At 53.7% G+C, this 11,854-nt stretch overlaps 1 protein-coding gene across 1 annotated transcript in view; it reads right to left on the reverse strand.

The window, feature by feature from the left end:
- Znf335 (zinc finger protein 335) overlaps nt 1–11,149 on the reverse strand; it is a 20,960-nt gene extending 9,811 nt beyond the window's left edge. The window contains exons 1-10 of the mRNA XM_021193813.2: nt 10,917–11,149; nt 10,024–10,274; nt 8,612–8,849; nt 7,590–7,667; nt 7,050–7,355; nt 6,807–6,971; nt 4,086–4,232; nt 1,845–2,085; nt 1,563–1,740; nt 738–850 (exon numbers count right to left, since the gene is read on the reverse strand). Coding sequence (XP_021049472.1) covers nt 738–850; nt 1,563–1,740; nt 1,845–2,085; nt 4,086–4,232; nt 6,807–6,971; nt 7,050–7,355; nt 7,590–7,667; nt 8,612–8,849; nt 10,024–10,224 — 1,667 coding nt within the window. The 5' untranslated portion in view covers nt 10,225–10,274; nt 10,917–11,149. The remainder of the gene's footprint in view (nt 1–737; nt 851–1,562; nt 1,741–1,844; nt 2,086–4,085; nt 4,233–6,806; nt 6,972–7,049; nt 7,356–7,589; nt 7,668–8,611; nt 8,850–10,023; nt 10,275–10,916) is intronic.
- Nucleotides 11,150–11,854: the final 705 nt, after the last annotated feature.

An 11,854-nucleotide genomic window follows, 5' to 3' on the forward strand; every position in this document is an offset into this window, starting at 1 on the left:
TTGTCCTACACTACAGGCCACTGTCCTACACTACAGGCCACTGTTCTACACTACAGGCCACTGTTCTACACTACAGGCCACTGTTGTCCTACACTACAGGCCACTGTTGTCCTACACTACAGGCTATTCTCCTACACTACAGGCTATTCTCCTACACTACAGGCCAGTCTCCTACACTACCAGCTCGAATAAGTTCCACAGGAAACAGCCCTGGGGAACAGGCTTAAACCTGGTGACCAGAATCCTGGGTAGCGACACAGCTATTTCTCTTTAAAGAAACCAGTAACATCTCAGACCATGCTTCTCGGGGTCTCTACCTATCCTCTGTTCATAGGTCAGATGACAAAGAAACCAATTCTTTGCTGCTGAAGCCACATGCCTAGCTCCAAGACACCGAACAGCCCACCAGGCCTGGAAACGTGCTTTGCCCAGCCCTGATCTGCTCTCTGCACTGGGGAAGGGGGAGCTGCAGCTGACTTGAGGCCTTTGGATCATGTGTAAACCCCTGCAGTCGCAGTTTCCCTCAGGCCCCTCAACACTGTCTCCGTTTCTCAGACGAAGAAAGAGCCTGAACTGGAGCCCTCAAGGCCCTGGCCCTAAGGATTCTGGGACAACTATGAGGGTTATTCACCTGGACTCTGACCATCACAGGCCCAGGGTGGGTGTGCTACATCCTATCGGGATTTGGTCCACGTTCTTCCTATCTACCCTCCACTGTGCCCGCAAAACTCACTGACCGGTCCTGGCTGTGCACAGCTGCGTGGCGAATAACATCCTTGCGGTAGACGCTGGTGTAGCTGCACTCGTCACACTTATAGGGCTTGCTGCCCACGTGGTTGAACATATGCTCCTGGGAGAGGCAGACACAACTGCAGGCTCAGTTCCCCTCCCTCTCCCCACCTGCGTTCACAACCTTGGGCTGAGTGTTGTCCCCAGAGAGCACCTGCTGTGCCAGTCCTCTTGCTGGCTTACCATCTACAATCTGACCAAAAAGGAAACCAGGCTCAGTGTGTCGGGACCTTGCCTTAACAAGCTTGGAGCTGGGCGATGTGGCTCTGTAGCCCATGCCTTCCCTTCAGTGCTATGGAACAGTTCTCCAAGGAGCCCAGACACAACTGCAGGACTGGGGGGTGGGGGTGGGGGGCAGCAGTCCCAGGAGAAAGAGCAGGACTGCCTACCAGGGCCTGAAGGGCACCAGCATGCTATAGCACTGAGGCAGCCAAGTTGCAGCCCAAACCTCCCTCAGTGGGGCACATGATGACAACCGAGGCGTGGCCTGCTGTTGGCCACACTCCCGGGTGAGGTGATAGAGGTGCCCTTCTTGGAGTCCACCACTGCCACCTGCTGGAAGGACTCACTGTGAAGAACCCCCACGGGCCAGTCTGCAGTTAGAATAAGCATGTTTACATTCTCTCTGAAGGTGAGGTGTCACTCATTGAACCACTGTCAACTGCCTGTGGCAGCCTCCTCAGGACCCCACGTCCCAGTATCCTCCCAAGCTTCCTTCCCATCCTGGCTGGTCCTTCCAGCCCTGGGAGCTCCTGAACGAATGGATGCCATACCTTGAGCGAGGACCAGCGGCGGGAGCGATAGCTGCACTGCAGGCACCTGAAGAGCTGTGGGTCACCAGCCTCATGGGAGTTGACGTGGAAGCGAAGGTCTTCATGGGACAGGAAGCGTGAACCACATATGCGGCACAGATAAGGCCTGAGCAGCGGCTTGGGTGACTTATAGTAGTACCTGGAAGGAAGGGGTGGAGACACCGGCTGAGCCACAGGCTCAGAGCGCACCCCCCACCCCACCCCACCCTCCCATCAAGCTCACCTATGCTCTAGTCTACTTACTTTCGGTATTTCTTCCCTAGGAACCGCCTGGAAGGTCTTCCACGGCGGCGGGGTGGGGCATCAGCTTCATCCTGGCACGATGGGGCTGCATTCTCAGCATCCGATTGACTAACACCTGATTCCACTAGGTCCCTCCCCACTTTGCCCAGGGCCCTCAGGTCCGAGGAGCTGGGAGCCTCGAGATCCTGCAACTCTGGAGGGCTCTGTGTGCTCTGGGAACTTACTAGAGGCTCTCCTACACCTGTCATGGACACAGAGAACATAGTCATACATTCTAGGACCAGAGGCCAGTCAACCCCCCAGCTAACCAGTGATGGGTACATTAGATCACACACACAGCCCATGATCAGAAGGCAGTCTAGATTTCACACTGCTGCTGACCTGACCTACTCAGCACAGCAAGGCTGAAGTGGGACAGTACCTCAGCAACAGCTCTGACTGCTAGGTTCTAGGTTCTAGACTCAGCCCCACTCCCTGGGGGGCTGTACAGCCTCTGGCAAAAGTCCTCCCCTCCCCAAGTCTCAACTGTCCCATCTGCCAACTGATCTAGTAACCCACAGGGATACTGTGGGTCCCTGAGACAACAGTATCTTTGACACTGGCACACCCTTGAGAGGGCTGGTGACCCAAGGGAGGGGCCACAGCAAGAGGACTTCACGAACAAACTCTTTGAAGTCTAATCAGAATGTGACAGCTTTTCAAACTGTTTAAAAATCCTATCTAAAGGGCTGGAGAGATGGCTCAGTGGTAAAGTACTGGCTGCTCTTTCAGAGGACTCAGGTTAAATTCCCTGCACCCATAAGGTAGCTCATAGCTGTCTGTAATGCCAGTCCCAGGGGGTCTGATGCCTCCACAGACACTGTATACACAGGGTAAACATACATACAGATAATCACCCAAGCATGTAAAGTTAACAAACAAAACAAACCCAGAAACCTAGTTCAATCCTAGCACTATCAACAAACAAGTAAAGTACTCCTTTAAATATTAAGAGTGGCGTCAACTAGTGCCATGCACACCTTTAATCTCAAAATTTAGAGGCAGGCAGGTGGACCTTTCTTCACAATGAGTGAGACTCTGGCTCAGTAAACCACCACAACAAAACAGTCAGGCGGACAGACCAGAGCCAGTGTGAAGGCTTAGTGAATAAACAGCCCCTGCAGCCAAGCCTGCCCTCTGAGCTCAGTCACCAGCACCCACACGGCAAAAAAGAGAGCCAACTCCTGCACGTGCCCTCTGACCTGAGGACATGCCTACACACACACACACACACACACACACACACACACACACACACACACACACGAACTTTTTTTTTTTAAACTAAGAATGATACAGATTGGAAACAGTGTTTCGTGTGTGTGTGTGTGTGTGTGTGTGTGTGAGAGAGAGAGAGAGAGAGAGAGAGAGAGAGAATACATGTACCAATTCTTACACCACCAGCAAAAGTGCTTCTCTCTGCCTTATTCACTTGAGCCAGGGTGCCCCACCGACCCTGAAGCTCCACATCTTGACTAAGCTTGCTGGCCATGAACCCCTAGGATCACCCTGTCTCTGCAGCCCCCACCGGGAACACAGACACACAGCCACCGCAGGTTTCCCTTGTGCTGCTGGGCTTTGAACTCGGCGCACTTTCAAATCAGACCCTCACCTACTGAGCTATTTCCTTGTCCCCTGAAACAATGCCATTATTCTCTTCATGAAGCCACAGCCTGTGTGGGGTATATTTACTTTTCTGTACATGACAGTTCTAGAGAGACCACAGGATCTATCTCCAAATGGTGCATACACAGTGGCTACCACACAAGTAGATGCTGTCAACCCTCCACAGCGGCATGCAGGCTCTAGTCAGAGCTAGTACTCGACAGAGCTTGTGCTCACAACCACACAGAGCCTCTGCTGTGTCCACTGCAAAGCTCTGACCACAATTTCTCACAGACCGCTCAACCACCAGCTCCTCCCCTCACTTCAGTATCATTTTAAGCTTTCACTAGCTCACTTAGAAAGACCCAACCCCTCCTCTCACTGTGACAATTTGTCACTAAAAGGCATCTCCAAAAGCCTGCATAGTCACCAAGGCTAGGTTTCTCTAGTTGGTGACAGGAGGGCTCCTTTCTTGGGAGGCCTACAGTCAGTGGCTAGAAACAGCAGCTTTGCATATATTCAGTCTCTGGAGCACCCGACATGCATCAGGCAGCAGAGCCACGTTACCACACAGCCCGTTCCATGACCAAATCTTACCATCATGGAAGTCTGAGGTCTCTAGGCGAGGCAGTTTTCGGGGCCGGCCAGGCCTCCGTCGAGGTCTCGGGGTACTGGGTGTGGGACGCTGGAGCCTTAGCTGCCGGCCCCGGGGCTCATCCTCAGCTGGATTGTAGTCACTGTCCTCTGTGTAAGAGTAAAGGGCAGTGAGTAGTCCCACACTTCCAGTCCAGTCTCCTATCTCCCCAGCAGTGAGGGTGCTCCTACGGGGCCCCCGTACCACCCCACTGGGGACCGGCTATCGTTCCTTCTCTGCACCTCTCCTGGCACCTGCCAACAGCTCACCTCAACTAGAAGCACAAAGATGTATCTGGTTCTAAAGCTTCTTACGCCTCTGGCAGCAAGCAGGCAATAAGCAGTCATTCTACAAGCTCCTAGACTCAACTGTCCTGCCAGGTGGACAACAGCCATGCATAACCGTTCAACAGTAAAATGAGCACAACAGTAAAATAAGCACAGTCCAACCCAGAAAAACTTAGTAATAAAATGGGTAAAAAGTACCTTTTGTTCTCCCGTTGTCACTGTTGTCTGGGAAGCTCACGCTTCCATCTGCTAACCCAGACCCAGTCCTGGAAGCTGCTGGCCTCCGGACAATTTAATCTAGGCCTAGAATGTTCTCAGTCTCTGAGACCTGCTGCTGAATAAGCTCACACCTCCCAATTTCTTTCTGAGCTCTGGCCGCCTTGTTAACTCAGCTCTTCTGGCTCAAAAGTCAGCTGATGCTGGGTGTGGTGGCACACGCCTTTAATCCCAGCACTCGGGAGGCAGAGGCAGGCGGATTTCTGAGTTCGAGGCCAGCCTGGTCTACAGAGTGAGTTCCAGGACAGCCAGGGTTATACAGGGAAACCCTGTCTCAAAAAAAACAAAAAAATAAAAACTAAATTAAAAAAAGCCAGCTGACTTAGTCAACCTGGCTTTTCTCAAGGCCTCTGAATTGCTCTGCTTTGCTTCAAAATAACTCTAGGAACTTTATCTCATCTTCTGGCTCCTTTTCATTCTTGTTCTGGGTTCCCCTGTGTCTAGTTTATTCTGTCTACAACCTGTCTCTATAAAACTCTCCAAGAAAACGGCTTCCTGCTCCCTCTCTCTGCTGCTCTCCCCGCCCTGCGCTGCTCTCCAGAACTCTACTGTTATCCTGTATGTATGCTTTTCCTCCCCACTGTCTGTCTCTCCCTTTCTCTTCTCACAAGAGTTGGGTAGATCCTGTTCTGACAACTGTTTCTGATTCATCACTTTGTCTGCCACTCAATTAGACTTTCAAGCATGGTGCTTCCTTCGATTAACTTTACCTTCATGTTTGGAATTAAAGATGTGTACTAATGGCATGTCTATATTCTAGCCAGAGGGATAAAGGTGTGTGCTATGGGTTGAGCCATACCCTAACTAGAAACAGGTTCAAGCATCCTGTAACAAAAATACATACTAAAGCTCGTAAAGTTTAGGGGGAAAAGTGAGCCAGTTATGGTGGCACAGCCCTATAATCCCAACGTTCAGGAGGAACAAGTGTCTGAGACCACCAAGGGCTACACACAAGGAAACTCCATCTCAGAAAGTTAGGGGGAGAAAAAAAAGAGACTGGAGAGATGGCTCACTTGCTGCTTTGGCAGAGGAGCCAAGTTCAGTTCCCAGCACCCATGTGGAACAGCCACAACTGCTGGAACTCTAGCTCCAGGTGAACAGCACCCTCTTCTGGCCCCCATAGGAATTTGCACTCAACAGTGCACATATTCACACAGACATACACATACAAAAACTTGGGAGTGAGTCAAGGAGTTGGGGAATCAGCTCTGTCAATGAAGAACTTGCTGTGGAGCATGAGAGTCTGAGTTCAACCTCCCAGAACCCCATGTCCAAAAGCGTGGCAGCACAGTCCCAACACTGGAGAGAAAGACTGGAGGGTCCCTGGCTTCTTGGTTAGCTATTCTGGCAGAATCAGCAAGCTCTAGGTGCAGGAAGAAACCCTGCCTCAAAAAGTGAGGCAGAGGGCTGGAGAGATGGCTCAGCAGTTAAGAGCACTGTCTGCTCTTCCAGAGGTCCTGAGTTCAATTCCCAGCAACCATGTGGTGGCTCACAACCATCTATAATGACATCTGATGCCCTCTTCTGGTGTGTCTGAAGACAGCTACAGTATACTCATAAAAATAAATAAATAGATAGATAGATAGATAGATAAAAGAAGGGGGGTATATGAGGCTTTGGGGATAGCACTTGAAATGTAAATGAAGAAAATATCTAACAAATAAATAAATGAATGAATAAAGAAAGAAATAAAGAAATGAGGCAGAGAGCCACTGAGGAAGACACCTGACATCACCTCTGGCTGCACACATACCCACTGACATGCACAACACACATGGAGGCGGGGCAAGAAAAAAGTGAAATATTTTTGTTTTGGGTTGACTTGGGGTCTCATTTGAGGTTGGCCTCAAATTATGTAGTTAAAGTGACGACAACGAGCTCCTGATCCTCCCCAGGGTTGGGACTGTGGTCATATGCCACCACGCCCAGCTTTACTAACAGTTCTTACGTGCATGCACTGAATATTTTAGAAGCATAGGTAGGGAATGGAGCTATGAGAAGTGCGTGTATCTTTTTGCTGGCTCTTTCTTCTGTTGTTCTGCCTGCCCCACAGCTTAACCTTCTGCTGTGCTGCACTGGTGTCTCTCAGTCTTTATAGATGAGTGTGGTCCTCTGCCTTACCCTCCAGATCGTCAATTGCCCCGGCATCCACAATGTCATCCTCCTCCTCCTCCTCCTCCTCCTCTTCCTCCTCCTCCGGCCCGTCCTCCTCTGTGGTCTTGCTGGAAGCGCCCCACTTCCGTACACGGCCCCTTTTACCAGTTGCTGCTGCTACTGCTGCTACTGCTGCTAAGAGAATGGAACGAACTACCACATCTGGCTCTGTGTCTGCCCCCATCAGGCCCATGGCTGGCGTGGACGCACCTGGGCGGAAGTGCCGTTCACGCATGTGGCGGAGCAGGGTTGCCTTGGTGCTGCTCCGGTACTGGCACATCTTGCACTTGAACTGCTGCACAACCACCACCTCCATCATGGCCTCCAGGCTTTGCAGGTCCAGTTCCTCGGCGATAGGTGCTGGGGGTGGCTGTGCTACAGAGCTGGGCTCTCCTTGGAGCTCCTCGGGAGGCTCAAGGCATGCAGATGTGGATGTGGGGCCGTCAGCTAGGGCTTCGATGGCTGCCAGACTGTTGGCCAAGGTGGAAGTAGACATGGATGATGCCATGGGAGCGCCTGAGGAAGCACAGGAGAGACGGGAGAAGACAAGGCTGGCCATGAGCTCCAGCCTCCTCACAGGCACAAGGCTGGCCATGAGCTCTAGCCGTCCCTCACAGGCAGGTCCAGATTTCCCACAGAGGCCATCTTATCAGAGGCCAGGGCAATGGCTAACCCTCCAGGGTCATATGGAGTCTTGTCTTTTGCCCCCATCCATTACAGGCTCCCAGGGACTGGCGACAGGTTTCATACCATCATCCGGGCCCTGCAGGATCAGGTACTGTGTGGTCTCAGCTCCTCCTTCTTCACCACTGGTCACAGTGATGCAGCCTGGCAGAAAGGGTGGAAGGTGACACTCTTAGAGGGATCTTGGCAATAGGCCCACACCCTTGGACTCTGCTTGGCAACTGGAGAGCAGCTCTGTGACCCCCTTGCACCTTGGATACACCCACTGCAGGCTGGTGTGAGGTCTGGTGTAGGTGACGTGCTAGCCCAGTCACCAGTATGCCAGAGCCACCCCGGCGGCCCGGGGTTTGACAAATGGGCCAGGTCGTCCTCTATCCTCTCTAAGCTTCCTCAGGACACAGATCCTGCAGGCACCCTGCTCAGAATGCTTCTAACACTATCCCAGAGCTTTGTGGGATTCTAGTGTCGTATGCAAGTCCCTAACCTAAAGACCCAGCTCAGTACTTAGCAGCCTGAACTCAGGCGTCACCTGTCTGAGTTTACTGCCCAGGAGAAACCTCCATTTACCAGTGTCACTGCTACCCAGTCATGCTTTGGTGTATCTCTCACGAGCCTATAATTCTCATATGGACCAGGTTAATGACAGCCATCTCCTCTGGAGATTACTGGAAGATCTGCCCCCTCTTTTATGTCAAGTGTTTATAACTACCCCCAGTGCAAAGCCAGATACAGCTATTTCTACTTCTTACAATTAGTTACTGCTGCATGTACTTCATGTGTGTATGTGGGCATGCGTATGACAACTTCTGGGAGTTGGTTCCTCCATTCCACTGTCATGTGGGTTTAGCGGCAGTCCCCAGGTCTGCGTGGCAAGCACTATCACCAGCTGAGCCATCTTACTCTCCCCACCTCTTAGCACTGTGACATCCAGGCATCATACTAAGAACTTACAGTGACATCGTAGTTGATACTTGCATTATTTACCACTAGGAGACAGTTGTAAATTCCCCTTACACATTCCAGTCAGGTAATTCATTTGACACAGATGGCTGTGGGATTGGACAGGGCCACATCCTCTCCCCACTCACTCTGGATGAGGTCTGGACCAATGGTAGATTCGATGATCTTGTCAATGGCAGAACCTAGGTCTGAAGAGGAGGCTGTGCAGTCAGACACCAGCATGCTGGGGTCTGGGAGAACACTGGAATGCACCAGAGCTGGGGGGCCACTGGGGACCTCTGCCACTGGTCCCCGGGACACAGAAGATGAATCAGGGAGGCAGCCATGAGGCAAAGGGTCTGCTGAGATGCTGGCGGGTTCATCCTCCTAGGAGCAGGAAGCAGAGGGCGCTCAGGAGCCAGGCGTGAGGCAGGACAGAGCAGCCTGTAGATACCCTAGAAGCAACAAATAAAGCCACCCACCCACACTTCAACCCTACAGAGGCCAGGAGAGCTCTCCAGTCAATGATAGCCCTAGGGCCCACGGATGTAGTCAGGAACTACCCCAGGGGTAAAAGCAGCGGCTCTCAGACCATAGGCCACACAGCCAGGAGGTTCAACTGTCACTGGGCTTTTGCATCAATCACTCCCCCTACTTCACTCTCTTCCAAGGTAGCCACCCAGCTTTCTCACAGCCTTAGGCACTGCCCCCTCTAGATGGCAAGCTAGACTTTACTCAGGACCTTTCTGCTCCTGCATGCTTGCTTCGGGAGACCCTGTCACCTCACCACACTGGAATGACAAGAGGTTGGCTCTACTCTTTGAGAGGAGAAGCTTTCCTCTATGGACCCAGTTCTTCAGCCCAATCCCAGCCCACCCCTGCAGCACCTCAGCGTTTTCCACACCAGGCTGTGTTCTCTGCAAGGACCTGGACCACACCTGTCCTGTCCCTAGCAGCAACCCTGTAATTTAGCGAAAGTTAGACTCCCAGTAGGCCCACTTCTGATGACATAATGAAACCCCAAACTGCACACCCAGGGCCACTACCTTATATCTCCATCAAGTGGAGTCCAGATACAATCCCCATCTCGCAAAATTACTCATGAAGCTACCAGAGGTGACTATGTTTCTAATTCTCACTTAACAGAGGAGATGAGGGTTAGAACCTGGATAACCTGCTCAAATCACAAAGTAATGGGTCAGGAAGACATGGCTCAGTTTCCCCTTACAGCCTAGCACCCACAGAACCAGGCTGCCCTCCCGTTCCATTTGACTGAGATGGAGCAACATTTGAACCAGGCTCACAGAGACCTGGATAATTAATTCTGGCTTTGTCGACAGCAAGTGTGCTCTGCCTCAGTTTCCCTTTCTGCAGATTCTGGAAACAAGTGGTTTAAGTATGTCTCTTAACTATGGGGCTTGTCAAAACCGACCAGAGCAGTTTGGCATGGCATGGCGTGGCGTCTGCCTCAAAAAAAAAAAAAAAAAAAAAACCCTATTATTTTCTACAAGTAAGCTTTGCTGACGGTCCCCCTGCCCACACCATCCAGACTGATCCATACCACAGAGTGGCTGCCACCGTCTGAGCTCTGCCCGACTCCAGAGTCGTCGGCCTCCGTCAATCCTGGGGCGGTCGCAGCGTCGCTGCTGTCCGCGGACACAGCTTCCGAGGTGCCCACACCCAGGCCGCTCTCAGAAGGCTCCTCCGGCTGGCCGGGCCGAGGGGCCGCGTCGCTGCTGCTCTCCACCTCGTTCTCCTCCATTGGTTCTGAGGACCGACTGTCGGCGAAGCGCGGGGTTCGAGGCTTTCACTCTGCCGGACGATACGATCATGGTTGCAACAAGTGGTCCACCTTGCGGACCCGGCCAAGCAGCACCCACCCAGATGCACCGGTGTGCCCATTCCGCAGATGCAAAGACTGAGCATCGGGCTAGACGGGGCGGGGTTCCCTGGAAAGGGAACCTTCCAGAAAAGAACAGGGACGCCTGGCCTCTCGGGCTAAGGGCCCTCTGGGAAGGGTGGTCCCGGTGGGTGATCAAGGCCCGATGCTCCTCCCAGAGGCATGAATCGGCCCTGGGCGGACACCGCGGCTCGGCCCTCCGGCCCCCACGTCCCCTCGGATGAGGAGCCGGTGGTACAGCCCGCAGGCCCCCGGGGTCAGTGGTTCACTCCCCCTCCCCGGGCTCCCCTGCGGAGGGGGCTGACAGCGACGGTCGCGGGGCCTGGTGACTCGGGGCTGTCCCCGGCGCTGCCTGAGCTCCAGGCCCGGCGCCATCTTGTGGCGGCGCCGGGTTTCCGCTCAGGCAAATGCGAGAGCGGCTAAAGGGCCTGGGACCCCGGGGCCCTGTTCGGACAGCCCCGCCGGCCCGGGAGTCCGCCACCCGGCAGCCTCGCGGCGGGGCCCCGGTGCACGGCAGTGTGCGGAGGGGCGGCCCGCCTCCGGCCGCCGCTAACCTGAGCCTCTGGCTGCTGTGTCGCTCTCCGACTCCGGCATCGACGAGGTCGCCATCCTCTCGCCCCGGTCGCGGAGGAACCCATCGGCCTCCCTCGAACCGGAACTACTTCCGCCGCCGCCCCCCGGGGAAAGAGAGATCTGCGGGGTTTCAGAAGGTCTCTCAGACGACTCAGAGCCGTCGTCGGGTCCAGGGGGACTCGAGAAGTTCACATGCTGCCCTGTGTTAGGGCTGAGGTCAGCTGGGGACGGGGACTACTTTCCCGTGTGGCGGATGGCTACACGGGAAGTGGGATGACGTCACGCAGGTCCCAGCCCGGGCTCGCCGGACGAGGCGCGGCGGAGGCACCCGGCTCTCGTGGGCGTGGCCCCCAGCGTCTAGCCACGCCTCCAGGGGTCGCTTAGGGAACCGTCCCGACCTGGGATGGCTTAGAGGTGTCCAGAGGGGAGGAAACATCAGTCATTTTCCTGGCTTTTCACCTGTAGCTTACAGCTCCACTCGAGCCGGATCGGGTTCTCCCGGGTTGGGCTTGCAGTGCCGTAGGGAGTTTATATACAGATGGCAAAACCGAGATTTGAGGACAGGCAAGGCTGGTCAGGAATCACAGCTAAGGCGACCTGGGGGATGGGGGTAATGGCGGAGGTCAGGGAGTTCTTTTTTTTTTTTATTTTTATTTTTTATTTTTTGGTTTTTCGAGACAGGGTTTCTCTGTATAGCCCTGGCTGTCCTGGAACTCACTTTGTAGACCAGGCTGGCCTCGAACTCAGAAACCCGCCTGCCTCAGCCTCCCGAGTGCTGGGATTAAAGGCGTGCGCCACCACACCCGGCGGTCAGGGATTTTTGAAGAAGAGTTAATGCTTGGACCATGGTGCGTTTCGCAGCTGTGTTTCTTATTAGGACTGGAGGTCCAGACACCCAGCTGTCCTCTGGTCATTGTAG

This window comes from Mus pahari, chromosome 3 (genome assembly GCF_900095145.1).
Source record: "Mus pahari chromosome 3, PAHARI_EIJ_v1.1, whole genome shotgun sequence".
NCBI lineage: Eukaryota > Metazoa > Chordata > Mammalia > Rodentia > Muridae > Mus > Mus pahari.